The sequence below is a fragment of the Aspergillus flavus genome, chromosome 2, assembly GCF_009017415.1.
Source record: "Aspergillus flavus chromosome 2, complete sequence".
Taxonomy (NCBI): Eukaryota; Fungi; Ascomycota; class Eurotiomycetes; order Eurotiales; family Aspergillaceae; genus Aspergillus; species Aspergillus flavus.
This window is the reverse complement of record NC_092409.1, coordinates 3,794,588-3,820,948: the sequence shown is the minus strand read 5'-3', so window position 1 is coordinate 3,820,948 and position 26,361 is coordinate 3,794,588. Positions and strand designations below refer to the sequence as shown.

General features: G+C 49.6%; 9 protein-coding genes across 9 annotated transcripts; 3 read left to right on the top strand and 6 right to left on the bottom strand.

Moving 5' to 3' along the window:
* Positions 1-848: 848 nt before the first annotated feature.
* On the top strand, positions 849-2,846 carry F9C07_2130128 (putative rab GTPase Vps21/Ypt51). The gene is made up of 4 exons (XM_041289906.2): positions 849-1,054; positions 1,159-1,399; positions 1,491-1,554; positions 1,628-2,846. Exons 2-4 carry the CDS (start codon positions 1,316-1,318, stop codon positions 2,272-2,274), a joined length of 795 nt encoding a protein of 264 aa, XP_041143049.1. The 5' UTR covers positions 849-1,054; positions 1,159-1,315; the 3' UTR covers positions 2,275-2,846.
* Positions 2,847-3,020: 174 nt separating this feature from the next.
* F9C07_2571 (40S ribosomal protein eS7) lies at positions 3,021-4,024 on the top strand (the record flags this gene model as incomplete). Its single annotated transcript, XM_041289905.1, has 3 exons — positions 3,021-3,176; positions 3,502-3,584; positions 3,658-4,024. The coding sequence occupies 3 exons, from the start codon at positions 3,021-3,023 to the stop codon at positions 4,022-4,024; spliced, it is 606 nt and encodes a 201-aa protein (XP_041143048.1).
* Positions 4,025-4,184: 160 nt separating this feature from the next.
* On the bottom strand, positions 4,185-7,206 carry F9C07_1267990 (dynactin p62 family-domain-containing protein). Its single transcript, XM_071507879.1, has 3 exons — positions 6,894-7,206; positions 6,404-6,797; positions 4,185-6,339 (listed from the first exon to the last, which is right to left on the bottom strand). The coding sequence occupies exons 2-3, from the start codon at positions 6,745-6,747 to the stop codon at positions 4,746-4,748; spliced, it is 1,938 nt and encodes a 645-aa protein (XP_071363882.1). The 5' UTR covers positions 6,748-6,797; positions 6,894-7,206; the 3' UTR covers positions 4,185-4,745.
* A 1-nt stretch (position 7,207) lies between these two features.
* On the top strand, positions 7,208-8,332 carry F9C07_2573 (S-adenosyl-L-methionine-dependent methyltransferase; the record flags this gene model as incomplete). The annotated part of the gene is made up of 2 exons (XM_041284810.1): positions 7,208-7,435; positions 7,499-8,332. 2 exons carry the CDS (start codon positions 7,208-7,210, stop codon positions 8,330-8,332), a joined length of 1,062 nt encoding a protein of 353 aa, XP_041143046.1.
* Positions 8,333-8,544: 212 nt separating this feature from the next.
* F9C07_2574 (putative Arp2/3 complex subunit Arc16) lies at positions 8,545-9,215 on the bottom strand (the record flags this gene model as incomplete). The annotated part of the gene is made up of 2 exons (XM_041289899.1): positions 8,545-8,767; positions 8,857-9,215. 2 exons carry the CDS (start codon positions 9,213-9,215, stop codon positions 8,545-8,547), a joined length of 582 nt encoding a protein of 193 aa, XP_041143045.1.
* Positions 9,216-9,775: 560 nt separating this feature from the next.
* F9C07_1267987 (calcium transporting ATPase) lies at positions 9,776-14,195 on the bottom strand. The gene is made up of 5 exons (XM_041289898.2): positions 14,003-14,195; positions 13,078-13,944; positions 12,599-13,029; positions 12,407-12,549; positions 9,776-12,353 (listed from the first exon to the last, which is right to left on the bottom strand). The coding sequence occupies exons 1-5, from the start codon at positions 14,072-14,074 to the stop codon at positions 10,183-10,185; spliced, it is 3,684 nt and encodes a 1,227-aa protein (XP_041143044.2). The 5' UTR covers positions 14,075-14,195; the 3' UTR covers positions 9,776-10,182.
* Positions 14,196-15,928: 1,733 nt separating this feature from the next.
* On the bottom strand, positions 15,929-17,794 carry F9C07_2576 (FAD binding domain protein; the record flags this gene model as incomplete). The annotated part of the gene is made up of 3 exons (XM_071510978.1): positions 15,929-16,566; positions 16,621-17,135; positions 17,184-17,794. 3 exons carry the CDS (start codon positions 17,792-17,794, stop codon positions 15,929-15,931), a joined length of 1,764 nt encoding a protein of 587 aa, XP_071363881.1.
* Positions 17,795-18,351: 557 nt separating this feature from the next.
* On the bottom strand, positions 18,352-20,280 carry F9C07_2577 (uncharacterized protein; the record flags this gene model as incomplete). The annotated part of the gene is made up of 1 exon (XM_041284805.1): positions 18,352-20,280. One exon carries the CDS (start codon positions 20,278-20,280, stop codon positions 18,352-18,354), a length of 1,929 nt encoding a protein of 642 aa, XP_041143042.1.
* Positions 20,281-22,115: 1,835 nt separating this feature from the next.
* F9C07_2578 (putative hydroxymethylglutaryl-CoA synthase Erg13) lies at positions 22,116-23,724 on the bottom strand (the record flags this gene model as incomplete). The annotated part of the gene is made up of 4 exons (XM_041289896.1): positions 22,116-22,253; positions 22,331-23,412; positions 23,480-23,582; positions 23,665-23,724. The coding sequence occupies 4 exons, from the start codon at positions 23,722-23,724 to the stop codon at positions 22,116-22,118; spliced, it is 1,383 nt and encodes a 460-aa protein (XP_041143041.1).
* Positions 23,725-26,361: the final 2,637 nt, after the last annotated feature.

The following is a 26,361-nucleotide window of genomic DNA, read 5'->3' as shown; positions in this document are numbered from 1 at the left end:
TGTGTATCATATTACAAACACATCTTAATAATGGAAACAGGCGTGCCTTCTCCAACCTTCTGCTCATTTTTCCTTTTTTTTTTCTCCTTTTCCCAATCGAACACCACAGATAACGTTTGGCACAAGCCTCGATTCTATTGTGAACGGGTCGCAGACCATGACATGGCTGTGGGTTGATTATCCCCCGGGAAGGGCTGGCTGCGGCGGCACACTGAGTATCAGCCATCTGATTTGCTGGAATTGTTGTAAGCAGCGCATTATCTTGGTGGATCCTTGTGCAAACATCAAAGGGTGTTCGAGCCCCCGTTGCATGTGCTAATCATTTAGTATGAGTATTATTATTCTTATTATTGTGGTTTGAATTTTGGGCAGCTACAGCCTACGGCCCGGGGATCTGCACAAATCATGCTGTGCAACGTTGTCCGCGCCAGTGGGCTGGGCGTCATTTGAAATGGTTCCCAACTCCCTGGCGATCACCCTCGTTGGAGGATACTGGCACGTCATGCCTAGCCTGCATGATATGTTGTCATTATTGACAGCATGCCTCAAAGACAGAAGCCAGACTAGCGTTGGCCAGATTCATCTCCTGCCAATCATAGGAGATTGAGGGTTGGGTACTGTTCCGCCAGTTGGAAGTTGATATGTCTCACCATCCATTGAACTGGGCATGGATTCTGTACAATCAATTTGATGAGCTGGAACCATGAGGTAAATTAAAAAATAGAAACAAGGAGAGAAGAGGGCGACACAGATCATGTAGTGTGTTTTCAATGAAGGGCTGGGGGGGAAGACAATTAATATTTACCGTCCGAGGTTACCCGTTGGAAATACAAAATGTCAGTCAGTGAGTAGATTCGAAACCGTCAAGGCGGAAACATCCCGTGACTACCGCCGTGCTAAAGGCGACACGCTAAACCGGATTTGGGTGGCCTCTCCATCATCTAAAGTGACGACCGTTTAATTCCCTCCGCCTCACTGGGTATCGATCTTTCCAAGTACCTTGCGACAGTGCACTTGTGCCCACCGCTATTTTCTCTTGGTATTGGTGCAATACGTTGGTGACCCTGGATTTCTATTTGTCTATTTTTCCTTTCGCGACCCTTGCTCAGGTCTCCAACTTAGGCTCTCTCGTGTCCCCGGGGCTGACGTTTCCTTCAGGCTACCCTGATTACTTACCGCTCTCTAAGTTCTTGTCGACCTTACCCGCCCCTGGCGAGCTGAAATCATCGACGAGATTGATAATCATCGCCCGTGCTGGCGTCCCTGCAAATCAACCTAATCGTGTATAGCCACCCATCCGTTGGGCTCTGCTGCCATGTCTGAGTCAACTAGCACAAATACCCCGAAGCCGAGTAGTAGCGTGAAGCTGGTACTTTTGGGCGAGGCGGCGGTTGGAAAGGTACGGCCTCGGTTGATTCCCTTCGTCTCTTGCCGTTGTACACGGGTAACCTGGAAGACTGACAAATGGATGAATGGATGGCCGTGAACAGTCATCGCTTGTTCTGCGATTTGTCAACAATGACTTTCAAGAAAACAAAGAGCCGACTATTGGAGGTAGGAGATCCAAAATTGTCGATTTTTGAGCGGCATCGAATGCAACCTCTTCCCGGTGCTGATGTCATTCCAGCTGCCTTCTTGACTCAAAAATGCTCCCTTCCGACCCGGACGATCAAGTTCGAAATCTGGGATACAGCCGGTCAGGAACGATTCGCCTCGCTTGCCCCCATGTACTACCGTAACGCCCAGGCGGCGCTGGTAGTCTACGATGTTACCAAACCATCTTCCCTTACAAAGGCCAAACACTGGGTCGCCGAACTACAGCGGCAAGCCAGCCCCGGGATTGTTATCGCTCTCGTCGGCAATAAGCTGGACTTGACAAACGACGGGAACGAAGCTTCTGGGGAGCCACAGGCGGATGGCGAACAGCAGCCCCCTGCTGCTACCGCTGACGGAGATGACGCGGCTGGTGAACCCCAGGAGGAGCAAGACGCCACGCCCGGAGATGCCCGGAAGGTCTCGACACGGGAGGCTAGTTCATATGCGGACGAAGAGGGCTTACTGTTCTTCGAGACTAGCGCTAAGACGGGTGTGAATGTTGTGGAGGTATTCACTGCAATTGCGAATGCTATCCCAGAGAGCAGTTTGAAGAGCGGACGCGGAGCTGGCGCCGGTACGGGCCAGACTACTTTGGGAGGTGGCCGTCCGGCGGAGGACTCACGAGTCAACCTGGGAGACCGATCTACTGCCACTGCCAAAGAAGGTTGTGCTTGTTAATTTCGGCTGCGTGTCTGCTCTACAATCCGTAATATTTGTTCTTCCATGCAGCAATCTCGCGACTAGGTTAATTACAGAGTAATTACCTAGGACGTTTGGGACTGTGCCGCACCAACGGCGGTTTGAAAGCATGGTGTGTCATCATTGTAGTTTCTCATATCCCGGCGTCAACCTGTGTTCTCGTTTATGTTTTGTGCTTCATTCCAGATCTTGGTGCCTTTTCATTCCTGTTCTGTTCCTTTTTATTAACACCCAGATTCTCTGATACTCAGCGAGAGGTCTTTCTTTGTCTTTTATCACTATGGATAGGTTTCCCCGATGTTGTACTGGTAGGAACTCGGTATTCTCCTTGTGTGAAGGGTGTTGTTTACTATTTTTCAAATACCTACTGCTATCACAGATGGGGTGGGATGCCATTAAGCATCTGTACCAACTCGAGGTATACTTAGTTTTCTAGTAGTTATCATGAACGATAATAACTGATAAGAGATGTTCCTGATATCGAGGGCAGACCGGTCACGGGACCAGGCTTTCCCTAGGAGAGTAATGCGCTAACCGGGAGGGGACAAGCGTCGTGTCGCTAAGCGAGGCGCCGAGCCTCCGATCCCACACCAACCGGAGCAGAATTGGATGCTGGACGGACCTCTGTTTCAATCCTCGAATTTATTCCCACGACCCCCAACAACCCGCGACAAGGAAAGGCAGCACCAGCAGCACAGCCCGCTATCCGTCGCTCGTCTGCAAAAATGGCTGCTATCAACAAGATCGCCCTCAACTCGCCCTCGAGGCAGAACCCCTCCGAGCTGGAGAACGCGATCGCCGGCGCTCTCTTCGACTTGGAGAGCAACACACAGGACCTGAAGGCCACCCTTCGTCCTCTGCAGTTCGTCTCTGCCCGTGAGGTAAGATCTGCCCGATCTATTTGGCACCGCACGTTGCAGCGTCAGAATTTGTCTCTGGTCATTTGTGGAAAGGAGTGATATTTGTCGGAATGGGAAGGAACAGATGGTGGAATCAAGCCATGTGTGCTTGTGCGTCAGCTGGCGGTACAATCTTAATGGAGGATGATTTTACGTCCTTCACTGGACTGGAATATGAAAGAGGGGGCGACCAGAGAAACAATTTCTGATTCTACACGAGAATTACCTGCACCTGCAATAACCACACATGCGCAATTGGATAACATTATCCCGCAAAACTTGGTCTGACGGTTTGATATTATTACAGGTTGAGGTCGGCCACGGCAAGAAGGCTGTCATCATCTTCGTCCCTGTCCCTCTCCTCCAGGGCTTCCACAAGATCCAGCAGCGGTACGAACACACACCCAGAACCTTGGTTCTTCCAGATTAAGATATCCTTCGAGACTAACACTTGCCGAAACAGCCTGACCCGTGAGCTCGAGAAGAAGTTCTCCGACCGCCACGTCCTCTTCGTTGCTCAGCGCCGCATCCTGCCCAAGCCCAAGCGCTCTGTCAACTCCCGCACCAACCAGAAGCAGAAGCGTCCCCGTTCCCGCACTCTGACTGCTGTCCACGACGCCATCCTCGGCGACCTGGTCTACCCCGTTGAGATCGTCGGCAAGCGCATCCGCACCAAGGAGGACGGCAGCAAGACCCTCAAGGTCATCCTGGATGAGAAGGAGCGTGGTGGTGTTGACCACCGTCTCGATGCCTACGGCGAGGTCTACCGCCGTTTGACCGGCCGCAACGTCGTCTTCGAGTTCCCCCAGAGCAGCGCCTCTGACTTCTAGATGCCAAATTTTCTCCCTTATGTCCTTTTAAAGTCTTCTATATTTTTCCTGTGATTAGGCCAATGAGAGAAAAATAAGTCTGGGATTTTCGAGAACAAGAACGCGGGCTTACGTCTTTTTTTTCTCTCTTTCTTGAAGTAGACAAGAAAAAAGAAGAAGGAAACACATGGGACGAGGAAGGAACGGCAATATCTTGTTGTGCATTGCGTCCGCGGGCGCTGTGCGGTGGTGGGTAGCTTCTTGATCTGGTCCTTCGGGTTTAGGGTTCCCTAATGATAAAAGAGGATGTGATGTGATGTGATAATATCATTCATGATCTTTTGGTCCGGGCTTTTCCTGTCGTTCGGCGTGGTTGAAAAAAAAAAAATATTTCTTTATTTCCTTTTTCTTTTCTTTCGCGCTTATTCCCCATATTTTATTCTTCCGATTCCGCCCCCGTAGTTCATGTAGATGTTCGTTTGGGTTTCTGCACGTGGTTAATTTTTCTTGTCCCGATTAAGCTTATTGTTTAGTAGGATTTAGTTCGTAGGTCCTAAAAGTTCTCTGCTGGATTTATATCTCCGCAGAGAGATATATATATAAATATATGTATATGTATATGTATATACAATGAATCAGGTCTAAGATACCAAAGGCTCGAGTTTCATCCAGAATATTCAAACAACAAGGGTATGTATGTAAATAAAAGGAAATTTATCAACCAATCTAAAACCACCAATATCTAAAATCCCATTTCCGGGCTAATCCTCCCCACCCCCAGCACCATCCAATACGCCAATTCCCTCTTGACCGTGTCTGAATTCTGCCCCTTACCTACAGACTGCTCTTGATCGATCTGGTTCTCAGAGTCCCATTCCATCCGCACAAAGACAGGGATCTCCAGGACATCTTCATCCGGCTGGAGCTGTTGGTTAGGGTCCTTAGTTTGTCCACTCCAATCCAGGGCGTTCGCATTGACGTCGGAGTCGGCATCGGAGTCATCGTTATCATCGTCGTTGTCATCATAATGTTGTTTCATGCGGTTACGTCCTGTGGCACCGCCGCCGGGTAATGTCCCGGGTACGACCTCCAGGACGACGGTGGTCCAGTTACGTCCCTTGTCCCACACTTTTCCGGCCTCTGCGACTTTCTCGGTGGAGCCTAGGGTGCCGGATCGGGAGGCGCGCGCGTCCCCGGGAGCGGTCGAACCCTGCAAGGCCTCGTCCCACACGTCGCTGTTAGCGCCGATATCGAATTGCGGACACAGGATGGTGACTTTTGAGGCCACGCGCCCGGGTGTCACCGACGGCGTGGCGAGTGTGACCCGTACCGGGTCAAACATGTGATTCTTCAGGGTGAGCTGGAGCTGCACGGTTTTCAGCGGTGACAGGGCGTCCAGGTTTGGCGCGGCGCCGGATGTGACCGACGGAAGCCCCGCAAAGGGGCTGGGGACTAGGGGTTTGAGGGTTGGCAAGGGGATGTAGCTGAGGGCGATGAGGCGGATGCGGAATCGGGTCGACTGCGGTTTGAACTCGGGTTTGACAAGGATATGCTTGCACGACTTGCAACGTTTCGACCGTTTTGTGCGAAGTAGCACCGGCAGCGGGAGGAGATCTTCTACGAATCGTGCGTCGGGGGATTGGAATGTACGCTGTTCGATGGAAGCCATTCCGTCCCATCCGCAGTCGTCGGATGCCATGCGTCGGATTAGTGCGTTTTCTGCATCGGGCGCCGGCACCCTTAGTCCTTCGCTGGTTGTGAGAGCTTCTCGCATGACTGGCGGTTTGGATTTCGGTTTTTTGTTAGTGCCGCCATAGAGATTGCCGAGACGGGATGACGATGTGTAGAGGGACATGATGCGGTTCAGAGCCCCCGGGGAGGAGAATCCAGCTCCGAAATCAGCCAAGGGGTCGTTAGGTAATGAGGAGGTTGATGCTATCTGACTCTTGTAGAAACCCTTCAGTGCCTGGAATCGCGCCTCTGGGTTCAATGGCCCAGATGATTGCTCGTTGGCCGGGCTGGCGTCATCCCCTCTCATCTCGCTAGGCGAGGGGAATTGATCGTCAATCGAAGAATACGTGGATAGTGGGGACTTGAGGTCGCTGAAGGTCTTGGACATCTGTCTCCCCCGGGAAGAGTCCGTCATCTTGGATAGTTGCGTGCGGATGTTGGTGGGCTTATCGAACTTAACGCCGATGTCTAGAGTCGTCCACATGCAATAACCGCACGATAGTACCCACGGGCCCTGTTGGCTTCCACCTCCGGTGACATTCTCCAACGTAGTGACTGCGAGCGGAGCAGTGCATATGGGGCAATTGAAGCAGTTCCTGGCGCATCTAGAATGACCCCTCCTTAGCATTCGTTTGGTAAGGAGACCCAGTACACTCATGAACAACCTACCGATTCCCCTCGCTCCGAACCATGCTACTTGGCGTCTCAAACAGACAGTTAGGACAATACCAGCATACAATCTCCTCCGTTATACATCGGGGACACTTGATCTGATGACAGTCCTCACAGTATAGTAATTGTTCCGGTGGATACAAAGAAAAGTTGGACCGGGGAGATCGCGGGTCAAACGTGCGCTCATCTTCAAAGTCATAATCCTGAGGAACTGGGGCATTGGGGTCCTCCGGATTGGACTTGTGGGAAGTTTCTCTTGATCTCCGCTTTCTGGCTGGATCGGGAACAGGAGTGTCGGCACATGGACAGGAGATGTAGGCGTAAGGGAAAGGACGCGACATGTTGAGGAGCTAAACTGAAGCGCGTATGGTCGAGTAAGTCATGCCCTACACTTGTACACATTAGCCTTGCAAATCCAAAGAAACAATAGCGCGATCAGACACAATTACCCCAATAGGGGGAGATTCTAATAACAATCTGTACATACGCAACTACCAGAGAGATCCACAATATCTTTACCAATATGGTCGTGATCGTTCCTCACAAACACCCATAATAGTTTCGAATTCGTAAAGATGGGCGCAAGCCCGCGGGGAAGGAATTGTTGACAACGCACGAAATGCGGAGTTGAATGGAATTTAATTCAGATTTAAAGCTCCGCCGACGTCACGCCGCAAACTTCCCGCAGTTTCAATCTCCGCCGCAACTTCTTCGACTTTACTCCCCTCATATCCACATAACCGCAATGCTTTAAGTCCTCTCACTCAATCTAAAGGACAATTGAACCCCCGAGACACAATCATGTCTCTCCGCCAAATCTTCCGTCCGGCGGTGTTTTCACCCCGGACATTCACATACAGAGCCACCAGAACCTACGCCAGCCAAACACCCGGCAACCCCGTCCTGGAAATCTTCAACCGCAAAGTAAAACATGTACAGAAGGACCGCGCAGCCCAGAATGTTGAGGAGAGCCGGAAGACAGATTATATCAAAGATGAGGTAGCGATGCGGCTATGCGAGCGGTTACTGGTGTGTTTTTCACAGCTACATCCATATCAACGAGAATCATGAGGTTAACGATGTGGAATCTAGGATATAAAACGAGACATCCCGAATGTGCTCGACCTCGGCGCAAACAGCTGCAACATCGCTCGCGCCTTAACAATGCCCGACATCGACCCCGTCAACCCAAACTCACCACCCCTCGCAACCCGCATCTCGAACCTCACCTGCGTCGACACCTCGCATGCGCTTCTCCACCGCGATGCGGACGAGCCCTTCAACAAGGAGATTTCTATCAAGCGGGAGGTCATCCCCGACCTCGAGAGCCTTCCCTACGCGGAGAACACGTTCGATGCCGTCTTGTCTTCCCTCTCTATTCACTGGATCAACGATCTACCCTCGCTGCTGGCGCAGGTGAACTCTATTCTTAAGCCGGATTGTCCGTTCATTGCAGCTATGTTCGGTGGCGATACATTGTTTGAGCTCCGGACGTCGTTGCAGCTGGCGGATATGGAGCGACGCGGTGGTGTGAGTCCGCATGTTTCGCCACTGGCCGATGTGCGTGATGTAGGTGGACTGTTGAATAAGGCCGGGTTCAAGATGCTTACGGTTGATGTGGAGGACATCGTGGTGGAGTACCCGGATACGTTTGCTCTCATGCAGGACTTGCAGTCGATGGGCGAGAACAATGCTATCTTGCACCGGGAGTTGGGCCCGATGTCGCGTGATGTGTTACTCGCCAATGAGGCCATCTATAGGGAACTGCACAAGGAAGAAGAGTCGAGGGGCATCCCCGCGACGTTCAGGTTGATCTACATGATTGGGTGGAAGGAGGGAGAGGGACAAGCTCAGCCTCTGGCCAGGGGAAGTGGAGAGGTCAATCTGAAGGATATTCTGGGCGGTGGTGATTTCTCTAATCGGTGATTAGATGAGAATATTGTAAACTATATCTTGTTCAGTATGTATACTATACGGTTAGAATCTAGGATATCATCCATTGGCGGGGGCAGAAAAGCGAAGGCAGCGAAGTATGAACACAGCACGAACGAAAAACATTTGAATATCAACGAATCCCCAATCACCTGTTTATCTATCCCCTCATCTCTATCTCAGAACTAGAGCGCAACCCGATCATATTAGACCGTCCTCCGGTCCGTCATCACACGGACGATCGACCCAGTTCCTGCCACCTCCACCAACTTCTCATGCCAGCTCAACAGAACACTCATTTGCTGACCACCACCACCTTCGCCAAGGTTCCTAGCCTGAATCTGCGAGAATCCGGTGTTCTGCGGGGAGACCGATTTGCGAGGCGATTGCGCACCGCTGCTAGGCCCAGGGGCCGCCATTCCCTTGTACCTAGTATAACAATTAGCCACGCAGAGCCATCAAACAATACCGCACAACACAAGCAAAAAAGACATAGAGTGAGAAAGAGAAAAACATACAAATACTTCATCAAGCAGTCCGCCCGCTCGGAACCGCCCTGTCCATTGCACACCCCCTCCAACACCTTCGTCATCTCGCCCTGTCGAATTCCCTGCAACACCTCGATAACGGTAGCCAAGTGCACCTCCTTTGCGCGGTCATCTCCGCCCAGCGGAGCCGTATCGAGGACAGCGCGCAGAGCTCCCTCGGGGTCCCCGCTGCGGAGTAGCTGGCGCACCTGGGCGGCGACGTTTGCGGCTTCGCTGGATGTGGTCGGGGCTGGGAGGGTAGGGGGGAGGAGGGTTTCCATGGGGAAGTTGACGGAGGACTCCGGGTCCAGCACGTCGATGTTGATTGTGCGATAGTTGATTTGAGCCATGGCGGGTGTTTTTGTTTGTTCGGAGTGTGGTTCGGAGGTGATTAGTTTATGGTAGGGAGCTGTGTTTACTCTTTCGTGGTATAGCTAAAGATATGGCCGAGCGAGGCTAAGCCTGGGGCTGTTTATATGTTAGCTAGGCTCAATTCACGGTCAGGCACCGTCATTATCCAGTCCGACGGTAACGGAGCGGGGAGAAGAGGAGGGACAGGCGGGATGTGTGGCAGCTCGTTGCTTTTCCTGTCCGATGGGGAATAGGAGCAAGGGTCACTAACTATCTTCTTAGCTTATACACAAGTCGAATTGGGCGGAGTGAAAGAAGTAAGTCAAGAAGTTAGAGTTACAACTTTCGATGTCTTCGAGATGATGATGATGTGGGCGGCGTTGCGGCGGTGCGGAGGTGGGCCTGGACGCCTCAGGCAGAAAATCGGTTCTGCACAGTACTAGTAGTATACCCAAGTACTAATCATTTTGTGTATGCGACTTTGGTAACAGTGGTCACTTAATTGAATAGTTTCTGTTGGGTGCTCTATATTGTATGTTGTATGCATGCGAAAGAATCACACAGTGTCGATTCCTTACCATCAACCTATTAACATCGTCTCATATATATATCCGCAGCAGATAAGTACTATACTGCATGAAGGCATTTTTACAGTGGCCAAAAATCTCTATGAAATACGGAGTTCAAGGTATACCATTGAAAAGCAAAGTTTAGATTCAAACAGGTTCAAGCTAACTATCTACATGGGAGTATCTGTGTATCTCAAAAATCATGGGCGCTCTAATCTAAAAGCCAACAGAAGTAAAAAGCACCCGCTATGCAACATAAAAAGACATATACCACCCAGCCACTTCATGTGTATATACAATATCCATGCATGTGGCGCATTCGTTAACTATTATACAGAGGGAACTGCCCTGCAGCCGCGAGGCAGATCAGTGACAGTCATATCGTATGTTGAGTTCGTCAAGAGGTCGTGATAGTAATCGGAGGCACTGTGACCGATGTCGTTGGCGCCTCGGGGGTTTGCTGCCGTTTCATATCCGTCATAACGGCAGCCTCTTCGTCCGGTCTACCAATGTCTTCTTCCTGACGTTTGCTGAATACTCGCTTGGTAACCCGTTTAACGGGTCGCACAGCAGACTTGAACATCTTGCCAACAAACCCCAGAGCCTTGCTGATAGGCCGCAGGATTAATGCTATGGTTCTGACAACAAAGTCGAGCGCGATCCCGAACGGCTTGTCGGGAATCAGGCGGAGAACTACTGCCCAAGGGAGACAACCGATCGCGCAGATGATACAAACACCCCACTGGAGGCTGTTCAGGGGAGTCACGCCGAAAGCTTCACCACCGACATAGACGATCATGACCTGGCCGCCAACCATGATACAATTGATCCCAAGGAACCAATAGTTCTTCAACATTCCTTCGAAGATATTAAACTTGTTGTCAAGCCTTCGGTTGTTGAACTCATTGAAAATCTGCATCCACACGAAAGTGTTGAAGACGATGGTGGCGAGCTCTTTCTTTCCATTTTCAGCACTGAGATGATCCTTGAGGATGTGACTTCCGGCAAAGTATAGCATGAAAGTTACGGCGAGCTGGTAAACTGCCTGTCCGAGGATCATCTTCCACATGACCACAGTAAATAAGGATGCACTCTTCGGGGCGGGCTTGCGATGGAGGATTTTCTCCGTCGGTGCATCAGTTGCGAGAGCGAGGGCTGCAAAGGTATCCATAATCAGGTTAACCCAAAGCAGCTGCACTGCGCTCAAGACACTTTGGTTATCATTGCTGTAGAGAGACGAAACAAAGGTTAGGACGACAGCAGTGATGTTGACCGTGATCTGGAACTGGAGAAATTTGGCCACGGCATCGTTCACAGCTCTACCCCACGCGATTGCGGTCACGATCGAACTGAAGTTATCATCAAGTAAAATAATGGAGCTGGCTTCCTTGGCAACTTCTGTACCAGCGATACCCATGGAGAAGCCAACATCGGCGGTTTTCAGTGCAGGGCCATCGTTGGTACCGTCTCCAGTTACCGCCACAGTTTCTCCCAGATGCTTCAGCCGTGCTACTAAGATCCGTTTATCCTCAGGCGATGAACGGGCCAGAACTTGAAGTCGTGGAAGCACCTCGTCCATTTCATCATCCGACAGCTGGCGGAATCTAGGCCCTTCCATGACAATTCCATCCTCTGTCTTAATACCACAGGACGATGCGATGGCGGTGGCTGTTGCTATGTTGTCACCAGTGACCATCTTCACTTGCACACCGGCGGTACGGCACTTCTCAATAGCTGCAGGTACTTCGGGCCTGAGAGGATCCTGGATACCTACAACACCAACCCAGGTCATGTCACGGAAAAGCTCTTCGAACTGAGCCACATCTGAATCCTCTTCAGAGGGCTTGATATAGCTCGGAGGCCAGCTGGAAAGGTTCGAAAAATCGCGATAGACCAGCCCGATCGTTCGTAGAGATTTGTTGGCATAGGATTCAATAGTATTGAGTACCTTCCGGCTGTCCTCCTGGGTGAACTGATCAACAGCGATGCCGTTGAGACCATCCGTATCAGCTATCTTCGTCGAGCATGCTCCAGCCATGATCTCAGCAGCTCCCTTGACGAGAAGTCGATAGCCCACTGTAGGCTCCCGGTACACCACTCCCATGCACTTGCGGGCGGAGTCAAAGGGAATCAATTGAACTATCTCTGCAGATCCACGTTCAGCAGTGACATCCATTCCGAGGTAGTCTTTAGCTAGTTGTAGCAATGCTACTTCAGTTTTACTCCCGATAAACTCCTTCGAGCCATCCCTTTCCTCCTCAAAAGCGGTCGAGTTAAGTGCAATGCTTTTGATGATCAGGTCGCGCGTTCTGGAGGAGAGCTGTTTGAAAGTTTCAGTTGCGGTCACCGAAGAGCTGGAATTGTCATCTTGTCCGAAGCTCTTTGATCCCAGTGTCCCCGCGACCACAGTCATTTTATTTTGGGTAAGAGTCCCTGTCTTGTCGGAGCAAATGACCGTGGCGTTTCCCATCGTCTCGCAAGCACGAAAGACGCGCACAAGGTTGTTCTCTTTGACCATCCTTGTTGTAGCAAAGGCGAGTGCTAAAGTTACGGCCAGTGGGAGACCCTCTATTTCTCATTAATATTCTGTTATTGTAGCATTGAGGAGACAGAAAGCTCACCAGGAATGGCGACGACAATCACCGTAACAGCAACGATGAGAATATCAACAAATTCCTTTCCCTTGTGCGCAGGAGAGCCAGGATTGTCCGGGAGTTGAGCAATAAATCTAAAAAGTAATGCGAAGAATAGGACGATTGCGGCGCTGGAGAGGTCAGCCATATTACTCACAAGCAAAGGATTGCATATCTTACCCAGAGCCTAACCAGCCGATCCAGTTGGCAAGCTTCCCCAACTTGACTTGCAAAGGGGTCGGATCATTGTTCTCCTGCAACGACAACAGGATGCGCCCATAGGTTGAGTATCGTCCGACGCTCGTTACTAGGAAGGTCCCTACACCTTCAAGGACCTTGCCGCCAGAAATCATGAAGGGGTCGAGCTTCTTCGTAGCAGTACCATTTGTAATTTGTCGCCAGGCTTCATATCCATCGGTTTTCTTCATCTGGTCTGACTCGCCAGTAGCAGAAGACTCGTCACACTTGATTCCGTGACCGGATATCAGGACACCATCAGCAGGGATAGAGTCGCCTGGCTCAAGGTGGAGAACATCTCCAACGGTAATGTCGAAAACTGAAATCATGGACACCTTGCCCGAGCGGACGGCCTTGACTTCTCTGTCGTTGTTCTAGGGCTGTCAGACAGTAATCCACAGACACTAAGACGGAATACATACACGTTTGTTCAACTTGGCAAATTGCCTTTCTTTCTGCCAGTCGTTGGCGGCTGTCACAACGGTGACAATCAATATCGCAACGCAGATAGCAACACCTTCGACCCAGTCGACCCCTGAGCCTCCACTGACGGTCTCATAGATACCCAGAGACAGTGACACAATCGCGGCGATAGTAAGCAAGATAATAATTTTATCATTGTATGCAAGCCAAAGCAACTTCAGAAAGCCAGTCGACTTACGAGCAGGCAGTCTGTTTTGGCTGAAGATGCGTATGCGATCCTGGAACTGTGAGTCGGTCTCGGATGTAGGCGTCTCTGTAATTGAGGACAATTGTTGTTTTGAGTGGGAGTTCTCAGACGATGTCGCTTCTTGAAAGCTAATGGTGCCTTCTAGGTGACCCTCATCTACGGACAGTCCAGCCGTCAAATCTGTCCGCAAGCCGCGTTCTAGGCCATGTAAGCCACCAAGCGCCTGAAAAGCAGCAAGGGACTTCGGATTTTGCATCTTATTAAGCTGGCCGGGTGAGAAGGCGAACTTATTATCTTGTACAATGAAATCATCTTCATTCCGAGCATCAGGGTTCAAGGCGTCTGCCACTGAGACGTCATCGTATACAGCTTTGGTGGTGGTAGCTGCTGAGTTTGCTCTTGACCTGACAACAGTATCTGCACAAGAGATAGTTGAGTCTGCTCTTGACCGTAAAGTTTCACCACCAAGTGAAGGTGATGATGAGTGTGATGATCGAGGGGGGGCATTCTGAACTGATAGTCTATTTGGACTGAGAGTCGACGCCATGTCTGGTGATAATGAAGATGGTTGGGCTGACGATACGTCTGTTTGCCCTGACCCGGGAGAAACGGACGACTGCTTCTCTCTATATCAATACGCGTCCGAATATGTTGAAGTGAGTGACTTGGAGACTTACTTCTCTGTTTGCAAGGGTCCCTGCGAAGGGGTTCAAGAATCCCTCCTGACGATTGTCGTTTGGGGTTAGCATTCTGCGACTAATACGCTGAGCTTATTTGCTGACGAGAGACGAAAAGCACATTAATATCAATATGTATATGAAAGTAGAAGCCGCACAATTAAGGGCATGTGCAGAAAACAGGTGATGGGGAAGGGTGCGTTCTTTTATCTAACAAGGAGGCTGTGTACAAGTGCCGAGACTGGCTAATGAAAAATCAGATAATGGTATAATCATAAAATGTCAATAAGATTTTAAGATTTTCGCGTGTCAGATATGACTCTCCCACAGAAGCAGCAGGAATGCCAAGTTGTACCAGCTCAACAGCACACGGCAGAAATACGGTCACAGCCTAGCCATCTAAGAAAGACCTGGAGCTTGCACTCGATATCTGCAAGCTCAGCAGCATTTCCATGGAATATGGTGGGTGCAGGGGTGTCCGGTCGTGTGAGTGGTTCCATCGACATGGATTGCCATCATACTCCCACTTGCACAGCCTCCTTGACAATCTCCCGGTAGCTCGAAAGGGGGAATCCCCAGCGAGTCACAATGATCGGCTCTAATCCAAGAGCGGGGTCTGTCACCCATGCCAACGAGCTTCATGACCAAACTGACTTTGCCGAGAGCAAATAAACTAGCGAGTATAACCGCCAAAGGAATTTGGTGTCCTCAACCATTCCACATCCTCTCTCCTGAGAGGGCGCGACTTCGGCGTTTGCAACACTTCCCAAACGCGACCAGACGCGCGGGGGATAGCTTCGCACCGATGTATAGCGCACTAGACAATCTGAGTGGCTCGTAGAAAGCGTTAAAATCCATGGAGAAGCGGCGAATAGAGACACGGAGTCCGGACGGCGCTACGGACGGAGGGACAGTGCAAAAACGCGGGTCTGTCTGATCGGAGTCCAGAATTTTGACGCCAAGTTGCCGTAATGAAGACCAGTCGGCTGCGCCTCCTTCGCCAATAGTTTCAAGAAAGCTAATTATCCATAGATTTTCTTGTTTTGATAAAGCAATATGATTCGCGGGATTGCCTCCATCATCCGTGACCGGAGTACATACTCCGGAGTAAGTAAAATAGAGTCAGGACTAATTACCTCTGCATAGTAATGCTCCACATACCAATCAGAGGTGTTTCTCGCCAATTAAGCAACGGCGAATGCACTCGCCACATGTGTGGCTGGTGGTGTGGCGGTGCGGGCTATGCACGGAAGATGATTTCTTTCTGGCTAATTAAACAACCACCACCACGGCGTGTCCGCTCGCAAGGTTGCAAACGTGTGGCACTGGTGATTCATGTCCCACATGTGATTGAGGCAAACCAGCCAGTATCAGAGAACGCGCGGCGGACTAATAGAGATAGGAAAGCGCCGCGTAGGCGCCGCAGCTGGAGGACTACTAAGCGCGCATGTCAAATGGCAATTCGCGTGCTCACTAGTCGTCTGAAGCTGAATCTATCTGACGTCTGGATGACCAAGCTGAGGCTTAGAATGCTGAGAAAGCTTGGTTGCCTGGAAGAGCCATGTGGATGAAGAGGGCTTGTAGATGAAGAAGAGAAGGCAACAGTGAAGCTGGCCATCGATGGTATTATATCGACTTAGGCAACATCATTAAATAGGTACTCTCTGAGGTATTGTACTTAATGATACATCATATGTTACATTTATTTCAACCAATGACCGCGGGAAGACTTCTCTATGTGTATGTAATACGTGTATCAAGTAGTACGTTACACGAACTACTTTTAACACGAACGGCTTCATATACTCCGTAATCTGCCATGCAATGCTCGTACTGCGTACAACCTTATACGAGGAGGCTCATATATGAGGCTCTACAAAATCAGAAGTTTAAATATTGCCTGGGGTGGTCAGCCAGAAAGCCAAGTTACCAATCCACATCAGCTAACCCAGCGTATCGATTTCCCAAGCCACAGAAACACTCTTTGGATCGTTCAGCTGGTGTATCCTCACTCTCTCCGCGTCCCAGCACCTCCTCCATACCCCATGCGATCCTCTCTGCACCCAGCCTCGCTCCTTCAAGATTAGGGGCTCCCGGACCTAGGCGGAGGGCAGCCAGCCGTCCAGTTACAAACAAAGGCAAATTCGCCTTCCACATGAGATCATCCGTAATGCACGGCAGACCCTGCTTGGTCTCGATCGGATATTCGCGATTCATTTGCTGAAGCAGCGGAAGTTCGTTCACATCTGCCTGCATGCCTGTTGCAAAATAGATGTAGTCGATGCGAGGGAGGTCGGGAATTGGAGGATCAGTGGTGAGGCACCATGTCTGAGACATGGGGCAGTACTCACGGCTGAGAATGACTGTACGAGAGTGGATCGAGACGCGGTGGCGGGCTGCATGCTGCTTCAGGATCTTCTGATACCGCGGTGTGATGCTGCCTCCATTGCGTGCTGTTTTGATCATCTCGAGGCGTTCTTCGTCCGTGTCTGCGGACCAGAAGGCTGCCTTTTCGTAGTTTTTAAATTTGCCCATCCACGTTAGGTCGATATCGAAATGTTTGACTGGTATTTCTCGTTAGGCTCATTTGAGGATAAAAGCTGATCCCTAATACTTACCTTTGAAATTAGACCTTAATAGGAACCACACCTTGCTCACTCCCTTCCGGATAGCCATATCCACTATCTGTGCGGAAGACAGCCCTCCCCCAACAACCATCAAATTCGTCTGCTGACGTTGCTGGATTTTCCTTTTCACATTGGGGCTTGGAAACGATCGAATCTCCGTGCTATGACAAGCCCCGTTTGCCTCCTCATCAGTTAACTTAAACGGGAAGACCTTCGTCCTGCCAGGCCCAATGGCTAGCACGACCGTCCGACTATAGAACACAGCCCCATCATTCGTCGTGACCGTAAATATCTTCTCGGAAGGCGACATCTCGTCATGGTAGTCGTACTGGACATTAATGACTTCACGTTGTTGGATCATGCCCGGCGTGTTAAGACCATACCGTGCAATGATGCTCGAGCAATAGTCCTCGAAAAGGCCCGTGGAAGGTGAGAAATAGTCTTTGCGGTCCCTTTCATCGATCTCAACCTCCCCTATAGCCCTACAGCACCATAAACCATTAGCTCTATGATCAAGACAACAATCAGAGAAGAAAAAGAAGGAAAGTACTCACACAGCCTTCGACCTCATCTTCTTTTTCTTCTTATGCTTGCTCAACTCCTTCCCCACACATCCAGATATCTCCCAAAGATCACAATCCCTCCCCACCTCCTGCGTGTACGCCAACATTCCATCCCGATCACTCGGATCAACATGAAAGAACATGGGACTACGAAGCTGTTGGATCTCCAACGTCTTGAACGCCCGATTCCACCGCTCCATCCATTTATCACCCGTACTATCCAAAACAAGAATGGAGGGCGAACCATCCTCCACCGCACCAGTTTCCGTCTCCTCTGAAGCAGTCGAGGCGGACGAAGACAGCGAAGGCGGAGACCCCGCTATAGACTCTGAATGTGTAGATGAGAAAGACTGTCGAGGGGTGTATCCGTGCCATTTCTCTGCTTTGACCTTTTTCTGCTTGCCGTGGCGAGCCTGTACAAGCGCCATCCGGCCGCTATGTTTGTTGATCCAGTGGTAGCGCTGGTGCTCGTCGTCTGTGAATAGCGCGGACGGTGTTTCTTCTTTCAGTCTGGCAGCGACGGCGAGACCGCATGGTCCGGCACCGACGATGATTACATCGAGGAGGTCTGAAAAGGAGGGTGTGGATCCTTTGGAAACCATCGCTTATGGTATATTTATTAGTTGCTTAGGGTTGTTCAGGGGTTGTCACCCGAGGATTTAGGTATACTCAGAAGAGCAAAAGTTTTCTTTGAACTAGCAGTTACATGAGATAGTTCCGTACAGCTTCTATAAATCTGTTGGTGGTAAATGATGGCCTCCGGGGTACTTGGATCCCAAGGTCCTTTAAAGCCAATAATGGCAAAAAACATGATGGTTTGGTCATGATCTGCGTCATGAGTACCTTGGGGGGGCAGGGTTATGGGGGCTTTCGACTCTTGTGACTAGTTTTATCGATAGTAAGATGCTTATTAGTATAAATTAGGCAGTAAGTTAGGAAAGCGCGCAGTCTTTGAGGGACCTTCAAGTCGTGAGGATGAGTCGATCGTAGTTCAAGATCACTTTTGTGCTTCGTATGCTTCAGAAACAAATTGGTTGATTAGATAGATTACTATGACAACAAAATGCTCAACGTCAGAAAATACACATTAGAATTATGAGGAATATTCCAGCTTCCTCTTTTCTTTTCTTTTCTTTTGGCTTGGTTTTTCTTTTCCCCGTTACTTATGCCATTTTTTTGGTTTGCTTTCCACACCAGTCGCTCGCGAACGTGGTGCTCCACCTCCCTCGCGCCGGTGCCAGGCATCTTGTGGCCAGATCCAGCCTCGCACTCGTTTGGCATCTCGTTTTTCTCCAATCTGTGGTTCTGGAATCCATTTGTCCTTCCCTTCGGGGAGGACACGCTGCCGAGTTAGGGCTCCGGGTCCGCCAACATTCAGGTGAGATGACGGCTGGGACGGCAAAGGTACGGATTTAGAAAGCATTAGGAGGAAGTATAAAGCCAGACTCGCCGTCATCGGTACACCAAGCTCCTCTGGAGCTGGTGAAGAATATGCGTCCAAGATAGGGGATTGGCTGGCCAATGAACTGTCGCTGGACGGTGTGGGCGAATGGGGGTGGCCGTAAGGGGCTGAGCAAGGTTTCAAGTAACCTTCGTCTGAGCTCGCCGCGAGCTTAGTGGGTATAGGAGCTGAAACCTCGAGGAAGCCAAAGTAAGGCACGTCGTCACCCTCGTCGCACCCCGCACGCACGCAGACAAGCTCAATCTCTGTGATGATGAAGCCGTATCGACAGGAATGTTCGCGCATACACCGCTGAAGGTGCGCTAGGCCATTCAAATACTCGACCCGCCGATGAGGCGCTTCAGTGCGCATACTTGTGTTCCAACGGTCGAAAGTTTTGACAATTCCTACCAGCCGTCCACGGGGCAGACCCGAGCTCGTCCGCTCCGTATCTGAAGTGTAATTTGCAAGGAAATGCGGGCCACCATAGTTTCTATTGGCATGGATCCGTGGGACAGGCGTAGCATAGAGCGCCAGGTGATCTGGGCCCTGAGACACGGCCAAAGCGGCATTTACTCGTGGAGCATAAATATCTTGTATGAGGTCAACCAACGTGAATTCAGAATCAGGACACAAGCGTGAGCCTGAGACCACGGCTGTTGGTGTCAGATGTGACGGAATTGCTGTCTTCAGGAGCTTCGTGAGGCCATTAATCGAGTGGAATGTGGACAGAGAAAAGGAGGACCAGCTGCGCAGATTTCGGATATCCCACCAGAAGTAGTCATGCATCCCTCGTGTAGGTATCACGCTTACGTTGCGAACCAGATTGATCGCTTGTGTTGGCCCGGTTAGGTATGAAAGAAGAGTTGTAGACGATGGGCTTATTCTATCAACACCGTGCGCAAAGCCAACCGGTGAGCACTGGGCACTCGAAACTTGGGAATAGCTGTAAGGGGAAACTGGAAGCACCGGTGGGGCCTGGGTTCTGGCTCGAGATGTGCGCGAGAAATGACCAACGGGAGAAGGCTGCGAATAAGGTGGGTATACAATAATATTTGGCGTGACAGGGGTGACGGGTGCGGTAGGAGACCCTTGTGGCTGTCCAGAGTACTTAGAGAGCTGCCTGTACGTTGAATAACCATATTGAGCTAAAGTTGCCTCATCGACACTGGACGATCGAGAATGCGCACTGGATACTCTGCGCTTGTGCGAGGACGTTATGCTCACAGGAGACGCCAATGCTGAATCAGCGTACATGGGCGAAACTGGGGATGCCACAAGGTAGTAGTCCACGCATTCAGTACTATGACGCTGAACTGCTGCACGATTGGGAGGGTATGGTAAGAAACCAGGTGGATTCCGAGTGTTCGATAGCACTTTACGATGACGCTGCGGTCCACTAGCCGGGGCTGGTTCAATAACCACATCCTGATCTCTAATCTTGGGAAGAAGGGCCGGTCCATGATGATAACGAGGTGGAGAGTCGGTGCTCGGGCTGGTGGTTGAGGTGACTGCTGACCAAGGCGAGGAATCGTTGGAGTATATAGACGAGTCAGATGCATTGCGACTGTGGGTCATTCGAACGATTCCCTCATATGGTAGCCCTGGCGGAGTGCTTGGCCGATAGTATGAGTATTCCAAGGCCATTGTGTCGAGTTGTGTAGCAGAAACAGTTCGGTTATAATTGAGTACTGCAGATAAATGGAACGTCCAGCTTCCACGATGAATCAGAGAGCGATCTTCGTCAATGGATGGTCAAGAAAGAAAGTAGATGAAGGTGAAAGACAGTTGTTCAAGAAACAAGGTATCACGGTCGAGTCATAGTCTGTATGAGTGGTTATGATAAGCTCTTGCACACTTGGGGAGGAAGATGTTTGGATATAAATGTTCATAGATCAGAGGCTCATACGGTCTGAATTAAAAAAAGTAACCGACAAACACGACCAGAATAGCAGCACATGAAACATGGAGAAATCTCCATACTGACGCCAAAGTCGCTAGTCATCGTGAGCCATTGTCCACATTGGTGATGGTGAGGCAATGGACACATGAATTGTCGGCATCTCTTTGGATAATGCGCGAAACAAACGAGCTTAGAGCTAATGGAGCAGGCAGACGCTGTTTCATCTAACAGTCGCGCGTCAATTTGTTGCTAAAAATTGCACCTGCTCGATTTCTTCAGATCTGATGGAGATCTTCACTGATCTCATCCAGGGAATGGTTCGTCATGAGCCGTAAAAAGCTTCTATAATCGGCAACACTTGTGTTTCGTGCTATTTCTGGATAATTATAGCTAATTTAATCACGATTTTCACCAAACGAATCTCGCCTATTAGACCCGTTAGTCGGCGGCAAGAGTAAAGCTAACGATTGGCATATCTTGATAAACGGTGGTCCTCAAAGCACGATCACAACTCCAAGCGCCGAGGGTCGATAGCAGGACCTGCAGGAGATGTGTGGAACAGCAACAAGAACCGCCGGGTCAGGCCAATCAAGGTTGTGGATGCTGTCCCAGAGACCCAAAAAGTCGGTACGATAGGTTGATGATCCGAGTCATTCTAAGAATACATTCTTTGGACAAACTTGAACCGGAGCAATGGAGTTTGTTGCAGTAGGCGCCGACTTCCCTCCAGTTTGGCGCCAGGCTCCCTGAGTGGTTCTTTCCCCTCGATCACCTGCAGCATTCTTGGCTTTGATGAAACGGACAAATAATCCAGAGTTCTCAGAAATTAACTTGGACTAAGTTATTGGATTGGATGTGAAGGAGGGACAATTGCATAAAGCAAGGAGAAAAGAAGGAATAATGAAGGATGGCACTGCAGGAAGCGTCTGGCGCGAAGGAGTGCAAACGGCTACCATACGCTGATTTTTCGAAATGTTTCTATTCTTAACAGGTAGATTGTTTCAAGTTCTCTGCAATGTTGCGATATTTTCTATCTTTATCTTCATCAGAATTGTCAAGGTAGATAGGGTTGTGAAGAAACTTATGGTAGTAGTGAATAGGTAGAGGTTAGAGGTACAGTAGGTAGTACTAGTACTACTATACACCGTCCGCTTAGAGTTAGTTAACTAGGCTGCAGACGTGACTAAGCAACAATCCCTTCGACAAGTACATTGAATACCTTGATAGTAGTGAACCATATGTGAAATAAATTGATTAATATGTTTAATTAATAAATAAGATCTTCTCATAAATCCGGAAGCATTTCAGCGCCATCTTGGGCGGAAAGGAACATCAGCATCATGCCAGCTCCTAAAAACAAGAAAATATTTTCCTTCTGGGCTCCTCCTGAGAACCTAGGGCAGGCAGACAAAGTAAATAAAATCGACCGAGACAATTTGCAGACATAACCCAGTTTGCGAGCTCTATCAAGGCAACCAAACACGACAATGCGGTCCTGAGGGGAATCTAATGAATCGTCTAAACAAGGAAGAAAAAGAAACTCATCATGTCCAAATTAACATCAAGCGCTAGCCATTATTCATGCCTTGACCTCGTACTTGCGGCGGAACATGTCGTCCACCTCAGTGAGGTAGTAGGTGTTGGGGAAAAGCGTCTCCGTGTTACCGGAGGGCTTGAAGTTCTTCTTCAAGTGAGCTTGCTTACGCAGAGCACACATCTAGAAAGAAAATAGTTAGTAAAGTTGAACTGCAGATATCAAGGCGGAAAGAATTTCAGCGGGAAACTATTGCTCACCTCAACATAGGCCTGGGGGGCCAAGACATCCCTAGCATTGAGGCGGTTGTGAAGATCAAGCTTCTCAGCCATGTAAGACACGTCACCAACAATCCTCGCGCTGAACATGGAAGCAGCGAGACCACTGCCGTAGGAGAAAAGGCCAATGCGCTTAGGCTGGCTGGGGTCGAAGGTGACGTTGCTGAGCAAGCTGGCCAGGCCGGCGTAGACGGTGGCGGTGTACATGTTACCACAGAGAGTGGCAACATCAAGGCTGGGCTTCACACGCTCAGCGAAGCGCTTCTTGGTCAGACCCATGAAAGTCTTCTCGACGTTCTTGTCAGTGAGAGACTTGCTGTAGTCCAGATCGCGCAGCTCAGGAGCGACTTCAGCGAAAGCGGGGTGGGTGGGGTTCTCGAGGAAATCGTTGTAAAGCATACGGCCGTACGACTTCTGGACCAACTTGCAGGTAGGGGAGTGGAAAAGGATATAGTCAAAGCGGTCCAAAGGAGTCTTGGATTCATCATGGGCCACACCGTTGGTTCCGTTCTGAGTCTTTTCCTTCAGCGTCTTCTCGCGAGCGGCGTAGGCCTTGTAGCAAGCATCAACAGCCTCAGTGTAGCACTGAAGGGAGTGCTGACCGTCAACAACGGGGTATTCGCTGGTGAGATCAGGCTTGTAGAAATCGTAGGTGTGGGTGACGTAAGAGCCACGAAGACCGGGCTCAAAGACAATAGGGGCATCAGGACCAATGAGGAGGGCAACACAGCCAGCACCACCAGTAGGGCGAGCAGGTCCCTCGGCATACAGAGCAATGTCACCGCAGACAACAACGGCATCTCTTCCATCCCAGGCGGAAGACTCAAGCCAGTTGATGCTGTTGAAGACAGCGTTGGTACCTCCATAGCAAGCGTTGACGTTGTCAACACCCTCAACGTTGAAGTTTCCGCTCTCGGCAAAGAGCTGCATCAGAACGGACTTGACGGACTTGGATTTGTCCAGGAGAGTCTCAGTACCGACTTCGAGACGACCAACGGACTTGGGGTCGACGTTGTATTTGCGAAAGAGGGAGGAGAGAGTGGTCAGGGCGACAGAGTAGATATCTATAAAAAAATATACTTAGCGAATGGAAACATATTAAAAATTTAGAGGATAACAAGGCCAACATACCCTCACGGTCATCACAGAAGCTCATTTTTGTCTGTCCCAGACCGATTGTGTACTTGCCCTCACTGACACCGTCGAACTTCTCCAGCTCGGTTTGTTCGACACACTGCGTAGCTTGTTAGCACACTTTTTTCCTCTTCTGATTTTTCTCTCTTGAGGTAACTTTGCTGATGGTTCAGCGCACGTACTTGCTTAGGAAAATAGACCTCAATGGCCTTGACACCAATGTTCTGAGGACGAGCAGACATAGTGGCGGTGTAAAGGGGGGGGGTGAGAAATGTAAATAGTTGAAGTAAACAACGAAAGAGTGAGAAGGGTATTTGGTTATTAAGGTATAAGGGAAACGGTAGCAAAGAAGAAGTAGAAGAAGAGAATGAGGAGGGAAGACAGCTGGGCAAGAGAACAAAAAGAAGGAGCAGGGAGGAGCATATATAAGAACCACAAGAGGGCTTCCGATCAGATTCCCTAGTGGTAAGTAACTTTTTTACACACTGCGAGGCAAAAATGACCGGGTCCAGCTCCGGATTGGCTGGTGTGAAGAGAGTGGACCCTTCGTTCCGTCGCTCGTGGTTGGGCGGGCCTGATTGTTCGGCCTGAGGCCCACACGCCTTACGAGAAAGGGTTTAGCGGTACCTAGCTTAGTTGTGCATTGTGGTAAGAATGGTAACGGCCAAGTACGGATCAGCAGATTAATTTCCCCACTCTGGTGCACTCCTCCATCCAAAATCTATCTCCAGGATATAATGTACACGGTACTCTACATACTAGAACTCCTTTTGTCCTCGAACCATGAAAGAATTTTGCAACTTGCATCAGCAATTTGGGCAAAATGCTTGCCTGATTTCGAATCCTTCCCCCTCCCTTTTTGTTGTCCTCACCGACTATTGCACCACCCGGGTTTCTCCTAGTCAATCTTCGTTATCTTGTACATCCGGAGTATCATGATGGATGAAGTTGGCGATAGTGGGCTTTGGAGTATCAAAGATCCATTTCGGGCAACCCCCCTAAACTTGTCGTGTGGGTTACTCCCGTTTGTCCGTACCGAATGTCCTTGTCTTTTTTTATTTTTTATTTTTTAATTCCGAACAGAGTCCATCCAGCGGTCTCGAAGGACTACCCCAAATTTCATTTCCTCCTATAGCTAGAGCCTAGGACATCATGCTACTTAGTACCCCTAGGTTTCAAGGAACTTCCCTTTTCCTACATGGTCCACCCACACTGTACCACGTAATGCATAATACACTTTGTCTGCTTCAATTGGGCAATTGAGAGTCATCGGTCTCGGAACACCTCGCGGGCTTGAAAATATCTGACAACGATACTCGTATACATGCTCATAGTACTGTTCCTTCTCCTGATCCCGTGCACACGTCAACCCTGTCCTGTCAATAAACTTTTGCTGCCCTTTGAACAGCAGCTCACATCATTCAACCCAAAAATAAGAAGATAAATCAATAAATCAAAACAGGAATGTTTACTATTCATTCTCTATCCACTTCTGTACACCCTGCGGGCCTCTTCCTTGGAGTTTTGTTAGGTTTTCCTTTTATTTTTCGATTACGATATCCACCCCACGGCAGTTTCATCCTCGAAGAGGAAAAGATTCCAAGAACAATCAATCTTATCATGTGGATCCGTTTGATTGAACCTGCCTGTACTCCAAGAGGCCAAGCACCTCAGCATCAGTACAAGGGTTCCGATATCGCACAAAAGGTGGGCAAAAGGCATTTCCACCAAGCATAATACACATCTCAGGCAACTGTATGTCCATTTTGGCATATGCATCCGCTTGCCGTTCTCTCGGAATAGCAATCTCATGGTGGCCCGACAGCAACCTTTCTTGCGGACCGCAAGACCTGGTCCTCGAAGGTGAATTTCAGCCTCTATGCACGAAAGTTCCAACTTGGTTACAGAAGAGGGGATTACTAGCAATCTCGTGTGTAATACAGAGCACCTAATGTAGCACGGAATCCATAGGCATGCAAGTACGGACGGGTCCACCAGGTTTCGCGTGTTTCAGTTAGGCTCCGAACATTCACATACATGATTTCTTTCCGTCGGGTCCAGAGATAATGTGATCCGGCTTGGCCGGCGGAAGAGTTCTTAGACCGGTTTCCCTGCATCTCGGTTTGGTCAGTGGGCCCTTCAGTCGAACCTGCGCGGTATTTGGTGGGCGTGATGACCGAAACTACCATGCTAGGGCTTCTAGCACTAGGTAGCCCTTGATATTCTGTCATTTACTATATCTTAGCCGCCATAATTATATCTGTTATTGCCACAAGTTTGACTTTTCCCTGCTACTTTCTTCTGCTTATTTGTCTTTTCCTATTTTGGTTCAGGATGCTACCAGGTGTAAAAGTAGCTAATGGAAATCTTGGAGATTGTTGAAGGCAACACTGGAGAAAAATTTGGCAGTTGTAAAGTTGTACAGTTCCACAGCCGGTGCTACCCCAACCCCAACGTTAGCCAATGCTACTACGGCAATATCTAAGACAGAGCTGAATCACCTCTGCACACAAACTACCCGCGGAGGTATGTACTTGGGCTGCCGCTATGAGTTGTCAAGACTACCATGGCCCCTAACCGACAAAATACAGCCTCTCTGGGAAAGCTCGTCAAGTAGCTATGTCTTGCATCCACTTGTCTATGACACTATAATCAACTATCAGTCGAAGCAATTTCCTGGCGGCTAAACGAATTCACGAGCCAGTGTCTGTAAAGCAGACCGGAGTTGGTAACACATAAAGAGCGATGAAAAAGGCGTAGTCCTCGTACTACTTACTTTTTCAGGCTTCCAGATAAAGACCTTTGCTTCGAAGTAAACGTTGATCTCCATTGATTTCAAACAACCGACATGCAGGGTAGTCCTATACTATTTTGCACCG

Excerpts from the sequence above, each read along its gene's own strand:
- F9C07_2130128 (XM_041289906.2), top strand. The coding sequence starts at position 1,316 with ATGTCTGAGTCAACTAGCACAAATACCCCGAAGCCGAGTAGTAGCGTG. Across the intron at positions 1,400-1,490 it reads GCGAGGCGGCGGTTGGAAAG|TCATCGCTTGTTCTGCGATT; the intron begins GTACGGCCTCGG and ends GGCCGTGAACAG. Across the intron at positions 1,555-1,627 it reads CAAAGAGCCGACTATTGGAG|CTGCCTTCTTGACTCAAAAA; the intron begins GTAGGAGATCCA and ends ATGTCATTCCAG.
- F9C07_1267987 (XM_041289898.2), bottom strand. The coding sequence starts at position 14,074 with ATGCTAACCCCAAACGACAATCGTCAGGAGGGATTCTTGAACCCCTTC. Across the intron at positions 13,030-13,077 it reads TTGCCAAGTTGAACAAACGT|AACAACGACAGAGAAGTCAA; the intron begins GTATGTATTCCG and ends TGACAGCCCTAG. Across the intron at positions 12,354-12,406 it reads GATTGTCGTCGCCATTCCTG|AGGGTCTCCCACTGGCCGTA; the intron begins GTGAGCTTTCTG and ends AATGAGAAATAG.
- F9C07_1267990 (XM_071507879.1), bottom strand. The coding sequence starts at position 6,747 with ATGTCGCGTCCTTTCCCTTACGCCTACATCTCCTGTCCATGTGCCGAC. Across the intron at positions 6,340-6,403 it reads GTTCGGAGCGAGGGGAATCG|ATGCGCCAGGAACTGCTTCA; the intron begins GTAGGTTGTTCA and ends GGGTCATTCTAG.